The sequence below is a fragment of the Chionomys nivalis genome, chromosome 1 (genome assembly GCF_950005125.1).
Source record: "Chionomys nivalis chromosome 1, mChiNiv1.1, whole genome shotgun sequence".
In the NCBI taxonomy this organism is placed as follows: domain Eukaryota; kingdom Metazoa; phylum Chordata; class Mammalia; order Rodentia; family Cricetidae; genus Chionomys; species Chionomys nivalis.
Genome location: NC_080086.1, coordinates 198,279,456 through 198,305,161, shown reverse-complemented (window position 1 = coordinate 198,305,161; position 25,706 = coordinate 198,279,456). Strand labels below are relative to the sequence as shown.

Sequence of the window (25,706 nt, the reverse complement as noted above, 5' to 3'; positions counted from 1 at the left end):
AAGCTTCATTCAGAAATATTGTTTCCAACACCGGATTATATAAGATATAATTTTGTAGTCAATTTTATTTATTTATTTATTTTTATTTATTTTTATTTTATTTTTTTTTTATTTTTCGAGACAGGGTTTCTCCGTGGCTTTTTGGTTCCTGTCCTGGAACTAGCTCTTGTAGACCAGGCTGGCCTCGAACTCACAGAGATCCACCTGCCTCTGCCTCCCGAGTGCTGGGATTAAAGGCGTGCGCCACCACCACCCGGCTGTAGTCAATTTTAAATTTTGTTGTGTAATGATTAGAAATCTTTGGAGTCATTCCAATCATTTGCAACCTATATTTTGTTCTTAAATACAGCATATTATAACTGTGCATATTCAAGAGCAATGCCTGTTTTCCATATGTCAAGCATACTGCTTGATATATTTGCAATATATTCTTGAGATTGACAGCTTTTCCCAGATATTCTATAACAGTGCTAACATCTGCTTGATCTAGCAGATTCTGTGACAGTCACGTGAACGCTTTGTTACATCATTGTTTATTCCATTGTTCCCTTAAAACTGCTTGATGAAATTTGAAGCATTTGCTTAGGGCATGCATGATTTTATTTTGGTTATAATTTTTCTATATACTTATTACTTTTCCTAGGATATAGTTTCCATTTTTACGTGATGTTTAAATGTTTATGCCATCTCAGAATTCATGTATTGAGGCAGAATCCCTAACATTACAAAACTGAGTAGCGAGAAGTAACTGAGTCATGGAAGCACCTACCTCATCAACCAGGTTAGTGTCTTTATGAAAGGGAACCTTAGAGAGTTCCTAAGTCATGGAAACACTTACAACCAGGTTAGTGTGTTTATGAAAGGGAGCCTGAGAGAGTTCCGAAGTCACGGAAGCACCTACCTCGTCAACCAGGTTAGTGTGTTTATGAAAGGGAGCCTGAGAGGGTTCCGAAGTCACGGAAGCACCTACCTCGTCAACCAGGTTAGTGTGTTTAGGAAAGAGAGCCCGAGAGAGTTCCGAGGTCACGGAAGCACCTACCTCATCAACCAGGTTAGTGTCTTTTTGAAAATGAGCCTGGGTAAGAAATGGAATAGTTCTGCCATTCTTTTTTTCATGTCAAGAAATGGAAATGCTACCAGCTGAAGAGCAGACTTTCAGAAGACATTGACTTTGCTGAGGATCTTGATATTGGAAATCAAGTTTCTGGAACTGTGAGCAAACCATTTCTTACTTTTAGACTACTATGGGTTCATAGAACTTTATTATAGCTGCTTGAGTGAACATACTGTCCTTTATGAATTTTTCTAATGTTTTATTTACTTTGATATTATCTTAACACAGTATCTGTCTTAGTTAGGTTTTCTATTGCTGTGAAGAGACACCATGACCATGCCAACTCTTATAAAGGAAAACATGAAATTGGCTCAGTTTTAGTTCAGATGTTCAGTCTATTATCATCATGGTGAGACATGGTGTTGTGCAGGCAGACATGGTGCTGAAGACAGCTGTGTCCTGTCGATATGTAGGCATCGGGAGAAGACTGAGAGTCACACTGAGTGAATCTTGGACACAAGAGACCTTAAAGCACTCCCCACGGTGAAACACTTCCACCAACAAGGACACATCTACTTCAACAAGGCAACACCTCCTAATAGTGCCACTCCCTTTGGGATTCTGGGGGCCAATTACACTCAAACGACCACACCATCTTTTATTTATTTTTCTGCTACAACCTTTCGCATTTCTGTTTGGTTTTCGTTTTCTTTTTGTGTTTTCTAGTGTCTCTTGTTGCCTTTGGGGCTTTGTTTTATTTTCCAAATGAAACTCTCTCTCTCGTTAGTTGGTGACCCTGACAACTTTGTATAACTATTATGGTTTTCCATTCCCAAGGACTCATCCAACGATGCACTCACATTCCTTTCTAATCTCCTACTTCTCTGTCTTTTGACAGTGGAACTGATTTATTGGGAGCCCACCAAGGCCAGCTGGACTGGGACTGAATAAGCATGGGTTGAAACCGGACTCTCTGAGCATGGCGGACAATGAAGGCTGATGAGAAGCCAAGGACAATGGCACTAGGTTTCGATCCTAATACATGAACTGGCTTTGTGGGAGCTTAGCCTGTTTAGACGCTCACCTTCCTGGACGTAGATAGAAGACCTTCGTCTTCCCGCAGGGCAGAGAATTTGGACTGCTCTTCAGTATCGAAAGGGAGGGGGAATGGTGTGGGGGTTGGAGAAGAGGAGTGGGGATAGGGGAGGGGAGAGGGGAGGGGGCAATATTTGGGAGGAGGGGAGGGAAATGGGAAACGGGGAGCAGGTGGAAATATTAACTAAAAAAAAGAATAAAAGGAAAAATAAAAAAAAAAGAAAAAAAAAGAAAGTTTTATGTCATATTGGTTCTTCCTTGCTTTATTGGTTCTTCCTTGCTTTGATCTTTCTAGGAAAAGTTTTAGTTTTGTTCATTTATTTGGGAACATCAGAGTAATTCCTTTTTAGAGCCTGTCATCTTTTGCATTATAATTTTTGATGTACAAAATAGTAGGTCTCATTGTGATCTTTCAATCACTTCATAATTTGCCCATATTCATCCCTCCATTGTTGACTGTTTCCCCTAACCCTCCTGCCGTTCTCACTTCTCTACAACTAGACTTTTGCTTTTATAAATTTAAATCTAAATTCTGCATATGAGAGAAAACATGGAATATTTTTGTTCTCCATTTTCTACTAACCTCCTGTATTCTACCTTTTCTTTAATCTCATTTTAATAAATGTGTTCAATTCTCTATTTTCACTTCTGTGTTATTTTGGGTACAGCTTTTGCCCTGATGCTGAGGCCCAGATGCTGAGATTTCCATCACTGCCTCTCAGTTTTTATATTCTGCTTTTAAAATACAGTTTCTTCCTAGAAAGATTAAAAGTCTTATTTTGCATTTCATTAATTTATTTAAAAGTTGTGTTATTGTTATTAATTAAATAGTATTTATTTCAACTCTTATGCCTAGTGTTACTCCAGCTATTGCTCCTACTGGGTTCTTTAATATGATCCCTTGCTTTCCTTTTGTGTTGGAAGCGGTCCAACATCTCCAACATACATTTTGCAGTTTTCTGGATTTATCAATGTTTCCTGGCCACTGACAGCTGATAAAATGTGTGCCTTCTAGTTCTCTTTTGAAGCTTCTAGTGGGCTTGTCCTGAAGCTTCTTTTGGGGAATTGCTAAAGTCTATGGGGGAATGACTAAAGGCCAGAGTTTAACTTTTTGAGTTTTGTTAACTTAAGGCAAACGAAGGAGGTGAGTCAAAGGCTGAAGGTGCAGTCACCATGAACTATACTGGGTCTTTCCTTCTGTTGCTATTCCGAAATAAAAACTTCAACCTGAACACTCATGGAAGTTTGTGGATAAAGACATTAGGATGAGGAAAGCTATCACAGGTTAAAACAGTAGAGGAAAAAGAGAGGCATGAAGTCCTGGGTAGCTGTTCTATGTATATTTGTTTGTGTGAATTCCTTGGTCTTTGAGGCTTTTGAACTTCTCTGAGAGCATTCCACGAACCCTGGGAGAAACAATTAGACTTAAAGGCTCATGTGTTTGAATATTTGGTCCCCAATTGGTGAACTGTTTAGGAAGGATTAGGAGGGGTGGCCTTGTTGGGGGAGAAGTGTCACTGGGGGTAGGATCTGAGGTTTAAAAGCCCGTGCTAGTCCCAGTTAACTCTCTCTTCCACTCACTTGTGAATCAAGATATGAGCTCTTGGCTATAACTTTGGTACCATTGTGGGCATGAACTTTAACCCTTTGAGACTATAAATTTTGAATCAACTTTTTATTCTGTAAGTTGTTTTGGTCATGGAGTCTTTTCACAGCAATAAAAAATGACTAAAGAGAAGTTGGTATGAGGGAGTAGGCTATAACCGTGACAGGCCCGACCATGGTACTTGGGGGAGGACCATGGAAGACTTGGGAACTTTGGATTAAGAAAGATGTTGAACACTGTAAGATGGCTTAGTGAGTCATCCTAGTTGGAGCTTGCAACGCAAAAGTTCTGAGAGCAATGCGGTCTACAAAGATCCATCTCAAGGGGTTTCAGAGGGGAACAATATTAGTAATGTTAGAAAATGGGTTCATTTCCCCCTATTTTCACAAGGAAAGTATCTGCCTTTTTCCCATGTCCTAAGAATCTGCCTGAAGCTAATTTTAAAACTATTGGATTAATTTTCTCAGTAAAAGAAGTTTTCAAGCCAGTCTAATGCTGATCTGTTGAGTTGTCATTAGCAATCTCTCTTATGCAGGTCTACAATGAAAAGGATGAGCAGAGTAAAAAGAAATTCAAAGTGTGTAGTTTGAAGTGAAAAAGAGCACCAGGAAATTTAATGTTGGAGCCAAGGCTTTTGCTGAAAGAGATAGAGAGAGGTCTGACATAATATGGATAAGGGGACAGCTGCCCGCAGGGGAAGATCTCATCCTCCTAAGTTTGTTAAAAAGAAAGGCCTGGGATGTTTTTCATAAAAAGCAACAAAGGACAATTTCTGGAAATGTAATTCAGAGAAGAGTCAGGCTCTATCCCAGGTAAGCAACCAAATTTGGTGGTGCTGTTCACATGAGCTTGGTTTAGAGTAGTCAAAGATGCAAGAGTGAAGGAGTTGTGGCATCTTTTTCCATGAATAAGGAAAGCCACTTGGGGCCACACATGGTGTGGCAGTGGAGTCCCTGCATGAGAAAGAGGTCATTGCATGAGGCTGTGAATGTGAAGCCTGGATCACCTTGGAGACCCCAAGATGTTGGACATGCCAGAACCATAAGATCCCTGCCAAGGAGAGCTGCACACAGAGAGTGGAACCAACCAGCTCAAGGGAGAGAAGCATGCTGCAGTCAGCAAAGCTGGGAAGGCAGAGTCAACTAAACCTTTGACATCAGAAGCGGAGTTGTAGGCTGTGGAATTTGCCCTGCTGGGTTTTGGTTTTGCTTTGGTCCAGTATTTCTTCACTATCCCCCCATTCCTATACTTTGGGATGGTAATGTATATTCTGTGCCTATATATATTATATACTTTGCCTTTTTATTTTACAGGCATTACAATTAACAAATTGCCTTAAGTCTCAGGAGAGACTTTGGGCTTTTAAAATGTATTCAGATTGTAAATTAAGGGAACACTTGAAATTGCACTAAATGTATTTTACATTTTGATATGGCTGTAAGCCTCTGTGGGTCAGAGAGAAGAATGTCGTGGTTCAAATGATAACAACCTCCATAGCCTTCTTATATATTTGAAATTCCAGTCTTCAGTTGATGGGAACGTTTAGGAGAGATTCGCAGGTATTGGCTTCCTGGAGGAGTTGTGTCACTGGGGATGGGCTTTGAGGTTTCAAAAGCCATTATCACTCCCAGTTAGCTCTCTTTGACTCTTATTTGCGGCTCAAGATGTAAGCTCCTGGCTACTGTTCCAGTGCCATGCTTGTGTGCCTGCTGCCATGCTTTTTGCTGTGATAGGTTGTGGGCTCCAGCTCTGTGAAACGGCAAGATCCAAATTAATATTTTTCTATAAGTTACCTTTGTCATAGTATATTTACAGCAATAGAAAATAAATTAATATAATAAGACTATTCACAGTATTAATTGGGTGAGTGATATTCACCATTTTTCACCATCTCATATATTTCAGTTGCAATAATGCCTCAAACAGCACAAAATATAGCCCTGCCTACTTAGGCCCAAGCTTCCAGCAAGTGTCTTGGGTTTATTGACAGATTGTGGAAAGTTTCCCAAAATGTTTGTTTCCCAAATGCAGTACTTTGAAAAGGTATGACCTCCATAGACTTATGTATTTGAATGCCTGGCCATAGGAAGTTGCACTATTAGGAGGTGGGGCCTTGGTGAAGGAAGTGTGTCCGTGTGGAGGCAGGCCTTGAGGTCTTATATAGACTCAAGCCAAGCCGGTGGCACTGCTGCTCCTGTTGTCTGTGGATTAAGAAGGATATTTTCATTTCCTTCTCCAGCACAATGTCTGCCTGCACACCACCATGAAAATAATGAACTAAACCTTTGAAGCTGTAAGTAAGCGCCAATTAAATATTTGCCTTTAAAAGAGTTACCATGGTCATTGTGTCTCTTCAAAGCAATAGAAATCCTAACAAGACACCAAATATGTTCATAAAAGTCACATTCAAATAGAAAGGCTGCAACCAAATACTGTGAGAAAAGAAGAAAACTTAAAATGTGTGTGTATGCACTCATGTGTGTTTGTGTTTGCTTGGATTTCACACACATTTGGGTATTAGAGGAGGATACTTAGAGCCCTGCTTTATTACTCTCCACCATATTCCCTTGAGGTAGGGTCTCTCACTGCACTTGGGACTCACCATTTTCCGGCTAGATTGACGGGTCAATGATCTCCATGAGTCTTGTCCCCAACCCTTGCCAGCCAGTGTTGAGATGATAGGCATCTATGGCCATGAATGGCTTTTGACATCGATGCTAGGGATTGTAACTCAGTTCCTCATATTTGCGTAGAGTACATGTCTGCCCACTGTAGTGTTGTTCTAGTCTTAGATGTCTGCCCATTGCAGTGTTGTTCTGGTCTTAGAAGCAAACTTTTAAGCTGCATATGCATTTCCTCCAGAGCCCTTATATTTGAATTAAATCTACAGATCAAAAATTAAGATAATTTTGGACTCAAACCATATAGAGTACAAACAATCCCTTCTGTTATTTTAACCATTTGGAATTTTTTTTTTGTGTCCTTTAAAGGTAAAAAAAAATATGAAGAAATAGAACAATTATACTTGAGAAGCAAAAATGCCAAGTTTAAAATCTTGGGTTAAGGAGTTTTGTCAAATCTTGGCTCAGACACTACTGAGGACTGAGGAAGAATGTTTTATGAGCTTATGTTTTAATTCTCGGCTTTCAGGAATTGTTGTGGAAGCTGCAGAACCTTTAGGAGGAGAGCTTTGCTGCAAGAAATGGGGCAATGGGGCTATGCCTTGAGGTTTTGAAATCTGCCCTACATCTTGTGTATTTTCTGTTCTGTGTACTTTCTGCAGTGGTTTCTTCCCTGTCAAGATGTCAAGATTATAGAAAATTATAATATTTTTAATTTATTCTTTGAGATTTTCTTATTTAGATCATATTCACACCCTCCCCATCCAACTCTTCCCCAGCCCCCAAATACGTGACAATCCCAACTTTGTGTCTTTTTCTTAAACCAGTGAGCTCAACGATTTTATTCATTATTAAGCCATTAACCAAATTGATCCTTTCTCCCTGAGGTTACTCTTATCAGGCATTTGATTACAGTAGCAAGGAAAGTAACTAGTATAACGACTAACTGTGATGTGTGGACAAGTTCTTCAAGTTCTCTTTATGCAGTGTTCTCATCATTAAAATGGCAAAAAGGAGTGGACCAGGTGTTATGAAAAGCAAAAGAGTTAGTGGTTATTGATTTGTTTTATAGACTTCAGTGTTTCCTTGAATGATGTTTATCTTCTTGGCATCTTATTAGCTATATAAGACCTACAGTACCCATTTGCCCGCAATAGTACACAAAGGTCATAGTGTATTGGCACAGGAGATAAGTCACGTTCAGCAAAATTTTTGCTGCACATAGACTAACTACCCACTTGTCTGCGTAGATATTTTTGGAGTTTATAGCTGAGTCCATACCTCAGAGCATGGTACATGTGTGAGAGATCTGTGTATTAGCTTTGGTTAGCCTGACTGGCAGGGTTGAACTGAGACATAGTTCTTTGTCTATTTGTGATTTTTTTTTAAATGAAAGGCATTTCAACTGGCTTTATTGAATTTCCATTGAACTAACATAGTCTGAGCTTTGGAGGCAAATTTTCCTAATTAAAAGATAATAGATCACTTTAGCATTGGAGATGGCAATGACATTAGGTGGAATTGCGGGTCAATAGGGAAAGAGGGATCGCCCAGTTTGAGTTTCAGTGGAAGGGCTTCTGGGAGAGTTAAGATAGAATGTATTGAATTTCTTTAAGTAGAAAATAGGCATTGATCAGGACCATAAGGGACTGGTTGACCAACACTTAAAACAAAATCTGAAATCCTCAAATACATTGTTAATCTAAGTGAGGGATGATATAGCATTAAAAACAATTTCAGATAAAATATTGTTATATTTTCAAGGGTACTTTTCTTCAACACTTCATGTGATTATTTGGAGATGTTGAAAGAAAATTAATTCCTTGTTGTAAACAAACAAGGAACGTTTTTATAGTTCTTAGTTTGGTAATATGGGGCTGGAGAGATTAGTGCTTAAAATCACTGGCTGCTCTTCCAGAAGTCCTGAGTTCAGTTCCCAGAACCCAAATGGCAGCTCACAATTTGATTCCCTCTTCTGGTCTGCAGGCATACATGCAGATAAAGCACCTCTATACATTAAATAAATATGTAAATAAATTAAAAAAATCTTCAGAATTGTGTAGCCCAGTTGGCCTCAAACTTGTGATCCTTCTGTCTCCACCTCCTTCAGCAAATCCTACTGGAGTGCACCACACAACTGGCAGCAGGTCAAACCATGGTGAGGAAACCTACTGAAACAGTCTACCTGAACTGGTGGGAGCTCACCAACTCCAGCTGGACAGGGAAGTAACCAACATAGGTCCAAATCAGTCTTTCTGAATGTGGGTAACAGTTGTATGGTTGGGGGCAGACTGCAGGGACACTGACAATGGCACCAGGATTTATCTCTACTGTTTGTACTGACCTTTTTGGAACCTGTTCTCTTTGGATGGATACCTTGCTCAGCCTATATATAGTAGGGAGGGCCTTGGACCTTCCCCAAAGCAATGTGCTTTCCCCTCTCTGAGGAGTGGGGGGTGGGGTAGGGTGGGAGGAATAAGTGGAGGGAATGGGGGGAGGTGAAGAAGTGGGAACTGGGATTTGTATGTAAAATGAAAGACAGTTTTTCTTTCTAAAAAATAAAATAAATTATTAATTTTTTTATAAAAGGAAATGCTTCTTAACTTCCTTTGCCAATATGATAACAGTGTTATTTTTCTTTATGTTTCCATGTCATTTTCCCATGCTTCACACCTCTTATCAAACTATGACATCCATTTTACCTAAATCTGAGGTAGGAGTAAGACTCCTGATTTTTTCTTTCTAAAGAATAAATCTAGTTTTTCTGGATGTACGTGATTACATTTCAAATGTGGTATTTGATCTCTACTTTTTATGAACCACCTCATTTTAAACCCTAAAGTGTTAAGTCACATGATAAATCGTGAGCCATCAATGTTACCATGGAAGGATTGTGTTTTCCATGTTATTGTTTAGGAAATGAGTCCTAGATAAAACCTTATGCAGATGTTGTTTGGAGAACATTTCTGATGTCTGGAACTCTCTGATGCTACTTGGAAGGAGACCTCACATTAAGCTACCATCTCCAACAACACAGGCCATTTTGTTTTCCCACCCTCAGACTATCAATGATTGAGCTGTTATTTAGGTTTTGATTTATATCCCGACACAGAAAATAAACAGCCATCACAAACAATAAATGTTAGACTTATGGTAGGATAGGACATATATGAAACATTTGTACCAATGAGTAATGAATGATTCATGGTGATAAACATTTTCTAATGTCTTTTCCAATGGCTTCCCCTCCCTCAGGATTATAATAGTCTCTTGTACACTAAGATAATTTTGAGCCATTTTATATTAGACAATCTAAGGAGATGATTTTATATTACAAAATCTAAGCTACCTCTTGCACAAGAAGGATTACATTTATGGTGTGGGAAATTAGTTTTGTTCTTCAGGATCTCAAGGGTATTGAAGTTTGTTATTTCTGCTCTCTGGACCATACAGGGAAATGCATCTTTGTGTTTCCCTCCTCAAAAAATTCCCAGATCTCAAGAGGCAGCAGTTTAGGGTGCTATGTCTACATATCACCCTTGTTTCTCTTATTAGTTCAGGAGTGCTCACGTAATCCTCACCTTTCCCATATCTTCCGGGATCTGAAAAAATCTTTTTAACAGTGGCCTTAATTCATTCTAATGATATTTAATTGGTTACCTTTTATTAAGTCTGTGTCTTTTTCCTAAATCATTTTAGAAACTTGTAATTATAATGATTCTAATGACCTGAGGTGATGCTGGACAGAGTAAGTCTGGCTCCAGAATAATAATAATAACAAAAGGATTTTATACTTTCCTGTCCTGGATTTCTTTGCTATAATTCCCAGTTATGGATGGTTTCATACTATCAAGAATATGAGCTCTGTATCACTAGGTTAGACTGAAAGTGGTTACACTAATAAAGATAAGGACCTTTTGATACATCTAAATAATTTAACCTATGCTTTTCAATCCTTCTCCGTCCCAGAAGAGCAACAAGGTGGGATGTTGGTAGTTTATGGCTGAAATGAAGGAAGCATGGAATGAGCAGAGACAAGATGAATGAATGAAAGATGAAAATATATTTCTCTAGAAAAATATGCAAATATACATTTTTGTCTTTTCAATATGCTCTGTATTAATTTATACATGTACACAGCAGAAGCATTTCACACAATTAGGTATTACATGCAATACTGTGATAAGTGAGTTTGATTTCATCAGCTCCTACTACATCAGCACAATAACATCTCAAATATCCCAGCAATATATTATCACATTTGTAGCAGAGCTGCCTGAAATACATTGTGTTTGATGTTTGTAAACAAAAATTATGAACATCACCATGTAACACTGTAATTGAAAAAAAAAAACCTTCGTTTCAATTCTTCCCTTACATTTAGAAAAGGAGTCACGCTCTCAGTATCCAAAGTCCACGGTCACTAGGGAAACACAGTCTCCTCTGGGTGCACTAAATATGTAACCAGAACCAGTCATTTTTGTCTTTCCACAACTAAATCACTTCTGAAAGGCAATAATATAAGATGTCATAGATGGGCCGAGATTCAGAGGGTTTCATTTAAACTCCTCATTTAGCATATAAATTAAATAATGATAACTCTGCTGTTGCAGATCAAAAAATCAGTAATGATATTGGTTTATTCGTGGACCTTTAAAAATATTATACTGGGGAATAAAGAGAAATGCAGAAATATAATACTGGGTTTTGGTGAGAAGCTCTGTGTTTTAAGATGAATAGTTATGTGGCTAATGAAGTCTTATGTTGTGTTTCCCTCTCTTTTGCTGATAGCAGCAAACAGGAGGTCAACTAGAAACTAATTTGTAATTAGCCGCTCTGAGTTTTCCCAGAAAATGCAGAGATCTTGTTAAGCTTTGAAGCTGGGTGTAAGAAGGCTAATGGACTTGTATGGAGTCTTTTAATTACCAGCCATAAACAAATCTATCTCTTACTGCTAGATAGCACCCGAGGGCAAGAGGTAATCTGCTTTATAAACCTTGATTTGCTTTATAAATCTTGTAGTTTAGGAAAGTGGAAAGCTCTCTTTAAAGAGTGTTCTCTTTCATTGAGAATTATGGTTTTGGCAGTTTTGTGAAAAATTTGGTGACAGATTCTTGATGACCTCCCAATTTATACATGCCAATGAGCAAAGCCCATCCAACATTGAGATCCATTTCTTACAGCATTTGGGTCTTCCTGGTGGACAGGATTATCCAAAAGCAATCCGATTGTGGAACAGTTCCAGCAAATTCACTCTAAATGCCTTTTTATTCAAAGTCTATCTTCTTGCCCAATGCACAGGTCATCTCTGTCTGTATGTTTAAAAGTCACATCATCTTTCAGAGGTCATGTTATTTGTGCAGTTACATTGTATGGATGGTAAAAATGTAATATAGGAATTGATTGAAATAAAAAAATTAAAAATTAGATCCATAGCCAAATTAGAAAGAGTCTAATTCAAAGTCTAGTGTTAAAATTAAAAATATATAGAGTGTATTTTTTTTTAAATTTCTCAAAGGTATAAATGGCTCAAGATTAACAAGGAGCACCCTGTATCTGAACTAGGTCAATTTAGTGGCATTTTTTTGGATACCTTGCCTTCATTCTTAGACACTGGCATCTCAGTCCTAGATGAATGACAGAGTTCCCAAGTTGCAGTGGGAGACTCTATTCCTAGACAGTCTTCCAAAGCAATAGTACCAAGAATAACTTTCTTCAAACATCACTATGGACAAATTCACTTAATAATTCTTCACGAATGATATGCTCAGCTCCTGGGAGGATGGGGATCACTTGAAATGCATGGTCTATCTTCACCCAGGAAATGAAGGCTCAGAGGATCACAATGGCGTAGCTTCTCATTCAAGCACATGTGTCTTCCTGTACGGCAGAAGGGTCTTGCTGGATGACGTTCAAGGGAATCATTTCAGTACCCTCTTGGACTGGGTTGTTGTTGACTGGAGGATTTCTCGGTTCCTGATGGCAGATGTAAATGGGGAGGCCACCAGGCTCAGCGAAGGCTGTAACACGAGGAGCAGCGACCACGCGGTTGTTGGTGCGGCGGCGGCGCCTTCCCCAGCGCTGGCTCCACCGGATCTTGAGTTTTGCCCACTGGCGTTTCACGGCAACTTGCACCTGGAAGAACAAAGGGATCCTTGCTTTTAACAACTGTCAGCTTAAATGCTTGACTCTTGGGGCGAATGGAGGTTAAACTGTAGATCTGCTTTAAGAACAGAGTTTATACCATAGTTATAAAATATTCCACCCTGGAATAACAATATGCCAGTCAAAGAAACAAGTTACTAGTCTGGGCAACAAGAGGCAAGCTAGTCGCCATTTTTTGTTTGTTTTTGTTTTGGTTTGGGGGTGAAGTTTTCAGTCTTTGCTCCCAGCACCTGCGAAGGAAGGTTGACTGTTCTCTTAATGTAGTAGGTAGGTCTCATTAGAGGATAAGACTTAGGAAAATTTTTACCTGCTGGCATTCATGCTAAGACATGATTTCATCCAAATCTTAACTTGTGGATCATGAAAATGTATCCATAAACTACAACACAGTCTTAAAATTTTATGATAATAAACCCATGTTGTGGATTTACTCTTACCAAACAAGGCTCCAAATGAGATGTTCCAGATAAAAACTCTAAGGCAGCGAAAACCTTTTAAAATTGAGACTTTAGTCACTTTTAGAAAAAACAAAAACAAAACAAAAAAACAACAAAACAAAACAAAAGCCAATCAGAATAATTTAGAAGTCAGATCATTTGAAATCCAGGACTTCTCAGACAAATTGTGATTATACGTGTTTGGGTGTAGTATTTTAGATTCATTTATATCTTAAACAGACAGAGAGACAAATCTTGAAATGCTAAAGGCTAGGGCATGCCATGCAGCTGGAGTTTGCCTTGATAAAAGTCATACAGGCACGAGGGATGGCGTAAAGCCTTTAGTTACCACTTACTCACTGATTGCCATGGACTGTATTGTAATCACTTGATTTGATTAATTTATTAACCCTCGCAATAGCCTCCTTCCAAGGGCACTACTGTTCATGTTCAGTCACAGAACAGAGTGCTTAGACTATGCCGTGTTTGCACAATCAGGGAGTTGCAATGTGGCACAACCCGAGTTCCAAGGGAAACCTGGCTTTATGTGTAGTGTACAGAAACCCTTCGATGTTAGGTTTATAATCTAGAAACCATCAATGTACTCTTGAGAAACTAGGAGAGATGCCAGTTCAGTATCTTTGGAGATGCAGTGTCTGTAGAGAAAGGAAATCAATAGTTTCCATGGATTCAGTTTCTCTTAAATACCAAGGTTTGTCTTACAGCCAAACCTTACTTGAAGTTTTAGAGGCACTATTGCAGATGGCTACAAATGTAGTGATAGTTGGCATAAGTGCCCCAAGAGGGGAAAACACCCTCTAGCTTTTGCCTTACCTGCCATTTCACAACCCCCACCAGAGCACCACATATACTGAATTACCCAGTTCAACATTAGGCTGAAAGACTTGATGCCAATTTTAATTGTAAAAATTGTTATTACAGGAAGTCAGCAACCTTCTCTAGCTGCATTCCAAGTTTATTAGCTATCCTTTTGTGTAGTGATGACAATCTGCCTCCATTTATAGAGTATACATAAGAAATAGGCCCTGAGTAGCAATAGATACGGCAATGGTTATAGTCTAATAAGAGTAATTATCTCTTATAGTAGTAGATGGATCTGGTACATGGACTGAATGTACTTTGATGGTAAGAATACGGGCACTAAACCTGTGATCTTGACAAAAAGCAAAACCAACCCAATCCAGAAACTTTTGTCGCTTCTGGAAAGCAGGAGAAATGTGTAAAGAGGTCAAGGGGCAAGTATAACACATCACATTCTGGATTATATATGTTTATTGCTCATTGAGAAAAAGCAACAAGCACAAATAACTTTAATTTTTCTCATTGATTTTTATCAGTTTATTTATTGTTGAATTTGAAGAACGAGAGTTTGGTCTGTTGGTCTGAAGACACAGTTGTCCTCGCTTGGTTCCCGTACTTGGGGAGACACACATTATACTGAAATATTCTTGGTTAGGTTTGAATGCTTGGGGTGTCTCTCTTTTTCCTTGTTAAGCTTATTATAAGCACCTGTACTTATGTGCTGAAGCATGGAAGTTGGGATTTCCCTCCAACAATGGAAAGAAAGAGTTCAGTCTCCCTCTTCATTGTCACTCTGTCACAGTCTTACATACCTGCCGCTCTTAGTCTGTCCATGGACCCTCTGTATAAGGCTTTGTTTCCATGACGGTAATCACTGAAGCAACATGTTCATATTAAGTCAGAATTAAAATTTCAATTTGTACCATTGCATTGTTGACTATTATTCCCTTGGATCTTTGCCAAAACTCAATACTCAGCCAGGCAAAAATCTCATGACATACCTGTCCCAGATGTGGGTAGAAATAACTTCCTATGAGTGTGTGTGAATGCCTTGCTTGAGGTCAATGACAGAAGGAGAAATGTATGCAGAAATGTCCAGCTGAGACCCAAATGCCTGATATCCGTGGGACTGTGATACTATATTTGGCCTAGCATACCATTTTTGTATTATTGGAAATGTCATGCTTATACCTTCCTCTAGCTACATGATCTTAATGAAAATAGAAATGTTTCAAAAACAGAGAAAACATACGCAATAAATTCCAGCTATTTTAACTGTCAAGAATACCCCTTGGGTTTATTTTCTATGTCTGAGACTCCCAGTGACATTGTAGTTAAGACGCAATAAATATTGTAGCATTTTTACAGATGAGTGCAATCCTCTTGTGCTTTATAAGGCCTGGCCCTTCTGACTGACTTTTCTATTAGCCCTGTTTTTTATAATGTTTTAGATGAAAAAGTTTATTTTGTGTACTAAAAAACAACTCAAAATGCAGGAGTCTCCTTTCACAGAGTATTCTCATGGTGCAGTATTCTCCATGGGATGATAGAAGCCATGTTCATGTTTTAGTATTTACTATCAAAGGATGAAAAAAGGGCTAGAGGTTCTTCTATCACCAAAAAACAGAAGGCCATCTCATTTTTATCCTAGACTCCTAGTGCGTCCCTTAGCAATCATGAGTACACAACTACATTTTGCCAAATGGGGGAATAAACTTTTGGGTAAAAGAGGAAGATGTACCAGTGAAAAATGAAAAATAATTTTTTTCTAAGTTGGACTTGGAAATGGGCATCAGGTAACAAAGAAGGCAAGTATTTTGATACTCACTATATATTATCTAAATAAATAATACAGCACGTATTAGCTATCAATTGTTAATGATTAGAAAATGTTTCTAAATATTAACAGGATAGTATTTGGTCATATCTTACCAAACTATGATTTGTCATAGTTACTTTTAGTAGAATTACTTTTAGCAGGAATTAATTTACAATGATAGAATGCCTGTGCATTAAAACTATGTGGTGTTGGGAAAGTAGAGAACATTTTCTAGGGAAGGATCACACACACACACACACACATTTATTTAAATTTAATTAATTTAACTGGGAGTCAGAAAGTCTGGACTCTGGTTATGGCTGTCACAACTGTATTTGTGATACTGTCTCAGTAACACCATTTTTTTTTCTGGAGCTTAGACTGATCACCTGTAATTTGAGTGGAACTTTCGAATTGTACTCCTTGAGATCACAGAGGTTCACTAGAAGAACCTCTAGGGTTACAGCAGCTCTCCTTTCATATTTTATAATTGAACTGTCAGTCAATATTTTGTTGGAGGACAGTGGACTCTGGCTGAAACTACTTGGGTAACCTGGTTGTGCAGTTCCTGCAGCACACTGAACCAGATATTCATGTAAGGCTTTATTCCATGACAGCAGTCACTGCATGTGTTTTGAGAATCCTTTTTCAGTCTTAACTTCAGGTTCATTTTGCAAAACATTTGAATACGTGGTCTAAAATGGCATGAAGCAACTGGAAAATAGGAAACACACTGACTGTTGCAGCCCAGGCGTGAGTTTCCAGAAAGAATAGGTATATGGCTTCTCATTCTGTGGGAAGTGAGAGAAGCTTTTGCCATTGCTGTGGAGCACGGTGGCCCACTCAGCATGCAACTGAAGAAAGTGTGAACAGAGCATGCTCCTTGTGTCCTATGTAACTGCACCTGTAGCCGAGACTCAGCTTGAAGTAGTAGAAAAAAACCACTATCCCATTACTCACAAACCCTTATGAGATTATGCGGAAAGGAGATCTGGAGAAATTGCACTGTGGTCCTTAGGAAACTGTAAAACACTGACTTTACATAAATGAATGATAGCATTACAGGAAATGCATGCTTACCTCATGGTTGAAGAAGCAGTAGATAGTTGCAACAAAGAATCCCTAAAAGGAAAAGAAACAATGTATTTGAAGTTCTCTATATTTGCCTGATGCCATTTCCTGAAATCAACACACATAGACTGTCTGGAGAGGAATATTCCACTATTGCAAGAGCATGTCATGGTTTGATGAAACAGAAAGGCAGGAAAAATAATGATCTACCTCTTTCATTCAGTGGTAAGTCACAAAAGTATTTCCTTTAGAAGTCTATTTTCTGCTCAGTGGTAGATCATTTACCTACCACATATGACACCAGGGGCGAATCTTCAGCACAAGAAATTTAAAAATCCTTCTCTCGGTAGAGAAACGTGTTTCTTGTAAGATTCGCAACTGGAAGGGCTCTAGTGGATTTGCTTAATGTATTGCTCTGTTTAATATGGAGAGTTTTGGTGAATGTGCTGGTTTTGGTGGATTTGGAAAGTTTTGTACCTTAAGAATTAAAAACTGTGGCCACCAGAGAAACCTTTTGCATGTCTGAGTAGGAAGCTGTGAATTAGTCCCGAATATGTCTTTAAGAAACCCAAACTCATTTTGGGCCTTGCTTAATTCTCATAAGATGCTTTGTGCTGAGGTTTAAGTATGATCTCAATAGCTTAGGTTATTAAAAAAAACCCAGGATTTATTTTCAACCTAATTAACTTTGGCCTTCTCCTCACATTAGCCCTTGGCAGTTGGAAAAAATGTAGTGGATTTGAAATTTACAATTGAGCGAGAAAAACTCTTGCCTCAGATCCTGGTTTAGGACCTCTCCCTGAGAACCTCTTCATGCCAAACTGACTTGACTCTCAAAGTGCCGAGCGGTTGCCTTTAGTAGAGTCTGTGAGCTGGCCCAAAGCTCTGGAGTGAGTGGAAATGAGGTTCACTTGTCTAGGTTCGCTAACTGTTCAGCCCAGGAATGCTCTCCTCTTTGAGAAACCCAAGTCCACTGTTCCTGTCCAGTCCCAGAACTCTCCTGGATAGATTCTGACAGGAGAGCTAAAGGAGCGGGAGGCATGGGCAGCTCTGTGTAAATGTGTTCCTCCCATCACTCCAGAACCACATTGGTTTAGGAAAGACATGCTTAGTACCTTCTTGATATACAATTAGTTGCCTGGGTGGGACCAGTAGAGGGTTATGATATCAATAAAGGGGAAACAAATGTCATATACAATTTCTTTTCCTTCAAAAGTTTTGGTTGTGTCTGCTGAGTTGAAGGCTGTGAGTTTTGACTTTTAAGAACATAATCTTACAAAGGCAATCATGGGTTTTCATCAGATGAACCTAGTAGGAAAATAAAGAACGGAGTAAACATGCATGTTGGTTTCCTTACCTGGAAATGAATCAGAGAGTGCATGAAATAATCGTAGATCTTCCCAAGAATCTTGTTGGAGGGCCTCCAGGGAAACACGACAAACTGGATCCCCAGCAGGGGCACAAGGACCATGGTAGCCTTCACAGCTTTCAGGTACATATAGGTTTCTGCCTGATGAGTTTGCCTCAGCTTGGTCACAAGAACACGGACGATGTTGAGCAGAAAGAAGAAATTGACCTGCAAAGATTCGTATGAGCAAAAAAAAAGGGGGGGGGATTAACTGGTTTGATGGGATGATTGGTATTTGTAAATTACTGTTTTTAAAAAATTGTATTGGTACTGTTTCTTGTATATTGATATATTAAATATTAAATGTAAATGTTCCTACCTTTATTTTTGTATAAGAGTATGCTTATAACTTTGTCTATATTGTATTGATACATTTACCATATTACAATGTATATTTCTACCTCTGGTACTATTTATATAATAACCTTGTTTATATATAATAACATTGTTTACAGTTAAAGATCATTGTTTTCATATATTACACAGTTGTTTATTCTCTTAGTCTTCAAGTTAGATAGGTATTGAAAATTATATGTTTGTCATATTTATTTTTAGGTTAATCAGGTTTTTTAGATACATAAAATTTATATTTAGTATAGATAGTATGATCTTCAGCCTCTTCAAAGAGCTGTAAAAAATGGCCTTTAATCTAACCTAAAATTCTGTGCCAACGAGACACAATTACTCCTGGCAACACCACTCTACTCCCGAAAAAAACGTTAAACACCAAAGACACTCCACTGGGAGTTTGTCTTTTTGACAAAACTGGCCTTTGGGTTAAAAAAAAGCCCATACCTCATCTACTGACAAAGATACAAAATATCCAAAAGTAAATAAAACAAGATTGTCTTATCTTGCCAAGACAGGGTAAAATAGTTCTAAAAAAGTTCCTTGCCTTTAATAATGGTATGTCAGTTATGTTAGGCCTTAACCAAAGTTGGTTGACTCAACATTACAAACAAGACTTTGGGTGATTGCCCAGGTAGTCAGTTGTCTCTGTCATTTGTTGAACATTTTAAATATCTCTTGTTTGTTAAATAATATTAATTCCCTTCTCAGATCTTTGACGGAGTTAAAGACTATATAATTGTAGTTACTCTCTACATTATTTAGACTCCTTAAGATATATTTATTATTTGTTACTATTGTATATAGTTATATTTGGTTTAGTTCTGTCGTATTTAGACAAAAAGGGGAGATGTAGGGTTAGCCCTGCCCATTTTGGGGGCGTGTTCGCCTCGCGCTAATGTTTACGTATAAATCTGGCGAGCGTGAGCCCCACTGCTCTCTTTCTTTTTTGTATTTCCTGCTCATCGCTGAATCCCTGGTGTTGTAAGCTATTCCCTCATTAAAATTTGCTGTTTCATATTAAGCTAGTCTGGTTATTACGCCCATTACAATTGTCGTGCGATATAGGCTGCCAGATCAGAGACTAGAGAACTTTTAAAATAAAACAAGTCGACATCTTCCGAACCTCAGATTTTCTGGCTCTGAAGATTAGTTTTGAAAATAAAGTCTTAAAATAATTTAATTGTAAGTGCTCAGAGTGAATTTTTAAATCCTGGCATAGAAATTGCCATTGTGCAAAACATGTAGACAAGAATGACACCTTCGATAGTAATTGAATTATCTAGACCTGAGTCCTCAACTGAATAAAGTATAAAAGGAGATGAGAATAAGCATTCAGCCCCCGTCTCCTGCTGTGGGCACGCCGGTGTGTTAGCGCCTCATCTGTCCCATACTCGCTGTCACGAAAGCCCTTGTCAGCTCAAACCCAGAGCAGATCAAATTTTTCTTAAGTGAGAGACCGAGAAGCAGCCTGGATGGCAATCCAAGTGGCACAGTTACTAACTGGTGACTCCTTAGTGTAGGTGAAGAATGTGGTTTAAAAATTGGAGTGCGTTTTTTATTTTTCTTACTATGAGAAAAGAAAACACCATCTTAGGGATTAAAATTAACATTGTTTTGAGTAATATAATTTGTTCCTATGTGATAGAATGGCATTCAATTAACTTTATTTTGTAGTTATAGTACATATGCTACATATTCACAAAGCTGAGTGATGGCACTGATAACAATATATTGAGAAACTGGTCCTTACCACCAGAGCCACCATGACGGGTCCATGGACGATGTAGAGCAGGTGGGTCTCGACACTCAGCCAGCAACTGCAGGAAGTGAGGGCGCACATCAGTACAAGCATGTTTTCACTGTGGGATACATTAACTTCAGCGCTGGTGTGCACTTACTTGTCATTGTAGTAGAGAGCACGAGTAACGGCATGGATAGTGGTTGGTATCACTGGGAACCCTAAAATTGGGAAAAGCACAAATCAAACTTGGATCCTATGCCAAGAGCTTACCTACAATTGTATGGATAATGGTAGCATTGTCACAAAGATGGTGACAAATTGAGCTGCCTATCAAGACATTCCCCTGATATGTTTGTATTCAGATTATTTGGTCAAGTCAGACTTGTGGAGTATGGCTAAGAACATCCAGACAATTAAAAACCTTTTGCCAATTCCTAGGCACAGCAGGTACCTTGTAACTTGTATTATGATCCTTACTAACACTGCTAAGTTTTTGAAGATGTTTTTGCTGTAAACTGGAACAAGCAAGTCTTTCACTGTGTGAATTATGCTCTCATATAGTGAGAGTTTGGGTCATTCTTAAGGGATGTAATGTGGGATGCTAATTGCTATGAAATCTTTAATATTCATATAATTTCTTTTGGGTATTTTATTTTTTATTTACTTTGTGCACATTGATCCTGTTTCCTTTTAAGCAAGTGTTTCAGAGAAGCCAGTGTATTTCTACCTCTCTAAGTTCTGGTTGTGGCTTATAGAGGAAGTGTAGTATCCTCTTCCTTGACTAAATCAAAGTACTAGTAAAGATAAACAAAACTCCCTTTAGCTTTATTTTTAGAAAAATTCAGATACTATCTATTCAGCCAGCCAAATTACATATTGTTAAAGTATGTTTTTTCCAAGAATGTATTTCAATGTAATAATTTTCCTTTGAAAAATTTTGTTTTTATACTCAGATATACCTAGTACATGATAATACTATTTGATTTGATTGAAGCATCTGTAAAAAGAGGTTTGTTGTTATAGTCAGGTTATGAAATATGTCTCAGAAAAGAAGCTGGTACCCTTCAAATTTTAGTACATGAGATACAAAAAGAGAAGGTCTCAAAGCTTATGTGAAAAGGTTTTCAAATAAAATAATATTGGTTTCTAAATGCTTAAATGAAATAATTCATACCACTGATTACGTGTTGGGCTTCAAAATAATTTTAAGCTGGACTATTAATACAACATATGATTGTGCTGTTCACAGGGCTTCTAACAGACCTTTTTCTCATTTGAATTCAAAGACTCAAAATTATTCTCTGGATTTATTTTGAAGTACATATCTTAAGTTAAGACAGCAAAAAAATAGGTATTTGGGAATTAGCGACTATGTGCCCACTCCACTTAAAGAAAAGCATGTTTCCTAGTTATCGGGGAGACACTTCATCTAACTTTGGGGCCTGACGCCTTCCTAGTGTGGCTTTTTCAATACAAAGTTTTGGTTTTTTCTCTGTTCCTGCTCTTCTAGTCCCCAAGACTTATAGCAATCTTTCCTTTCTACCAATGACAGTGAAAATAAGAACAATACTTATTCTAATGGATTCCTTTCCTAAAACAAGGAAATCAAAGAAATTCTATTTGTTCAATGTGGAAATCCATTAGAAATATTTTCTTCATTTTACAGCAAGGGGAATCGGTCAGAGCAGGAAATGACCTGAAGGCATGGTGCTGCTTAGATATCTGAGATGCCGAATATCCCGTGATGCGACAGGGATGAGGAAAAAGGCATCTGGGAAGAGTCCTGCTTTGATTTTGTAGTTGGGAGAATCTCAGCACCAGAAAGTTGTTCAGCCACAGGATGGGTTTATTATGTCTCTCACAAATCTTGGAGTTCTATTCCATTTTAGATTCTGGATGGCTTTGATGTCCTCTAAGGACAATTTAGTTCCCAGAAAATAGCTTTGGAGGGGTGCACATTTTCTGTATCCCAACTTTGAAGAGTATTTTCAGATATGAATTGTGCATTATTTTATTGAAATTGTAAATCCTAGAACCTATGCTACTGTTTTAGTATTTTCAAAAGGAAGTCGTATATTGCCCAACACAGTTTTCTCTGTTCCATTACATCTTCTAACATTCCTGTGAAATGTTTTTCTTGAGAAGTTATTTGGGCTTCCCTTCACTTGTCTTCCTCTCACGCAGAGACAAAACTGTGTCACGATATAAATGAAGGCTACAGCTTTAAAAATGTCCTACTCTGTGGCCTCATATTTGTTTGGGGGAGTTGTATTTGGCTTTCTGAGTTTCTTAATGGTAAGGAATGTGGTAGATTTTAGTTTACTTTTTTTTCTTTCTTTGTGTGTGTGTGTGTGTTGGGTAGGATTTGAGAACAGACTTTGGCAGGCCCCAATAGTTGACTTTCTGTCTTTCCAAATACCTATTTATAAGAAGCAAATCCTTCCTTTTGAAACATTTTATTCTCTGTGGTGAGAATACTGAACTAGAGATCTACTGCCTTAGCCAGCACTGATTAGCAGTGCCCTTCTCTGTGGCTACTGTGAGTGTAATATTCTTTGATTCTACTTGGCTCATGCTAATGAAGTTTTAAATATTGACTTATCAAGGAAGGTTAAGGTATTGTATAAATACTTACTTATTATTCCTTCCTTTTTGATACAGGTAAACAACTCATTTCTTTTTTCTTTGTGTTGGTAATGTGCTAAGTAGAGATTTCTATTGAGCCAAAGATGCCAACAAGCTTTATAACTAATTTACAGAGCATCAGTATGGAAAGAAAAATGTAAATGTTCCTTCCGTGTCTCAGCTGACTGTCATAGGTAAGAATAAATTTATAGCTAGTGATTGTTTTCATGGGATATTTTCTGAGTTTGACAGAGAGATACTTCTGAAACACACTTATGGAAAAAATTTCATCAATTTTATTTCAAATAAATAAGTAAACTAGACCTGACAGAAATATGTGAGAGAGGCGGTTCTAAAGACTAGAATGCCGACTGTGTTTTCTAAAATCAAGACCAGAAGAAAGCTATAAACATGTGAATCCAGTTGGATCTAGCTCAAAAGTCTATTGTATGAAATACATACCCCAGCCAAGAAGGTAATACCAGCACAGGCGTTGCTCCTCTGCGAACATAGCCACGACGATGAGAGTGTGAAGATAGATCCCCTCACAGAGCATCCAGAAATAGTTGCAAGCCATCATGTATTGGTGAAAGAAGTGCAGAACCTTGCAACTTATCTGTTAGAAAGAAATGAAGAAACTTAAAGGAAGGCATAGTTATAGATCTGGTGATAAAGGGAGGAGTGCAATTATGAGCCAACGTATCTGCATTGAACTCTCAAGAATTACCCTGAGTATTTGTTAACATATGCCTTCTATATTTAGCAATCAAAGGGACTGAATGTTAGTCACAAGTACTGTATGAAAATAGCCACATTGGCCAATGAAGCTGAGGCCACAGAATATTCTTTTCTCCATTAAATTCTGGAGACTTACCTAGAGCAGTTCATTTTCCTACAAGGTGTCTGAAACTAATAAGTTTCATCCAAATGTTTGACATTAAACTTCTGTACTATTTTCTCATCCTGTGATCCATGAGGTAAATAACCCGAGACATTTTAAGTGCTGCTGCTGAAGCTGATGGGTCTGTCAGCCATGCCTTCTTAACCATAAAGAGGAGATGGCCAGGGAGAAAGTTATCTTGTATGAACCTGGAGCCCATGCTGACCTCAGCTTCTGTTTCAGAGGTAACTCTGTGTTTTATATTAGGAACCAAGTGTTTGCCAAATCCTCTCTGTACATTAGGATCAATGATTATTCAGAGAAGACTTAGGAAGCATACCAGTATAGACTTAAATCTCTTAACCATCTGTATAAGAAAACCACAAACCACGTAACAGAATATCCTGTTATTTCCTAGTCATTTCTAAAGTGGGTTTCCTTATCTTGGCAACATTAACATTTTGAGCTAGATAACTGGTTGCTGTTGTGAAGGGTTGTCCTAGGTTTGTTGGCAGTTAACAGTCTTTCTGCCCTTTAACTAACTGATGTCTATAGCATCACGGCTCCAGATACTTCCACATGTTCTTTGTGGAGCAAAATGTGTCTAGTTAAGGACCCCTACCTGAGGGCACCTAGCATTGATTACCTTCTAACAACCACAAGACAATGACAACTAGACTCAACATTCTGATTTTAGATAAGAGGATGTGGCTGTTTGCCCAGCGATTATTTTATCAAATGATATGTATTCTATTACATTGCTCCTCCTTGGGGTACCTTTGAGTCTAGTTGGATTTCAATCTTTTTTTCATAAAGCAATGAAATGAAGTGACTTTCATCCAAAGCACCTTTCTGGGCTTGTAAATTTCTATTGAATGCATAAGAGTTATAATTCATTTGGTTGATGAGAAGCGATATGTTGAGCCAATATGTATTCTACTGTTTCTTTTCCCTTCAGAATTCATAGGAGAAGACAGGTTGGTTCATAAAAAGTAGCTGTTAAGCTTTCAAAGGTAGAATCAACCTCTGGTTCAGACCAAGAGGAATAAAAATGTTGAAAATAGACTATGTCAGAAAACCTAAAGCAATACCTATATATGGTTTGGGAAAGAACACTTCTGACCTTGCAGTGCTTGCCATCAGATTCTCTTCCTTACCAAGATTAGTTGATTGACTCGTGCATCAGTTTTGTATTTACTAAGTAAGTACTTGCTACGATGGCACCAACATTCATATCAGTAAAATGAGAAATTCAGTTGAGATTCTAGATTGCTTTTGAAGATAACTCTTTGAAATCCCAGCTTCTCCTGGATTCCTAAAGGCTGTGGTGACTTTTCTCTTCTAGGGGAAGAGATAAGTAGGTGGAGATGGCCTTTTGCCTACATGATTCAGAGTAGCTGAGGTTTCATGTTTAACCAAGCTCATTTCCATTATTTTTAGTATTTACCTTCTGAAAGTCATTATAAATACTGAATTAGCAAGCATTAAGTTGTTCACGTAGGCATAATACAAGGTGAGGGCTCTTTGAGACCCTGGTCACAACTTTTTTTATCAAGTAACCAATACATTGCTTTTTTAAATATGTTTTATGTACAGACACCTTATTTGATACATATGTTATTGATTTATTAATACTGAATGCTTGGCCCACAGCACAACAGCCACTACTTCAGAGTAATGTACTTAATACTTACTTTCTTCATAAGCATATCAAGACATTTTTTTGTTTTGCCTTATAACAAATGTATCAAGGGAAAATTAAAAATAATAGTCATATATTCCTTAAAGGTTCTATTCTTGCAGAGTTCAATGCTTATGGTCAGGGGAGTGACCTTCTGGTGGCAAGACAGACAAGTAAACAAATAAATGTAATCATGCACAATGACTTCTAGAAATATATATTTTCTAGTTAATCTGACTATTAAATTATTTTAACAGTTGTTTTCTCAGGTACATAACAAAGTCTGGCATTTAGAAGAATCAATAAAGCCAACTAAAGGGGCTTGTTTTA

General features: G+C 38.0%; 1 protein-coding gene across 2 annotated transcripts in view; it reads right to left on the bottom strand.

Annotated features, from left to right (window-relative positions):
- Window positions 1-10,762: 10,762 nt before the first annotated feature.
- Window positions 10,763-25,706, bottom strand: part of Calcr (calcitonin receptor) — an 84,559-nt gene continuing 69,615 nt past the window's right edge. For both annotated transcript variants that reach the window (XM_057777094.1, XM_057777101.1), the window contains 6 exons: window positions 23,278-23,431; window positions 20,348-20,408; window positions 20,200-20,266; window positions 18,048-18,266; window positions 16,700-16,741; window positions 10,763-12,511 (listed from right to left, as the gene is read on the bottom strand). In XM_057777094.1, the coding sequence (XP_057633077.1) occupies window positions 12,239-12,511; window positions 16,700-16,741; window positions 18,048-18,266; window positions 20,200-20,266; window positions 20,348-20,408; window positions 23,278-23,431 (816 nt within the window). In that variant the 3' untranslated portion in view covers window positions 10,763-12,238. The remainder of the gene's footprint in view (window positions 12,512-16,699; window positions 16,742-18,047; window positions 18,267-20,199; window positions 20,267-20,347; window positions 20,409-23,277; window positions 23,432-25,706) is intronic.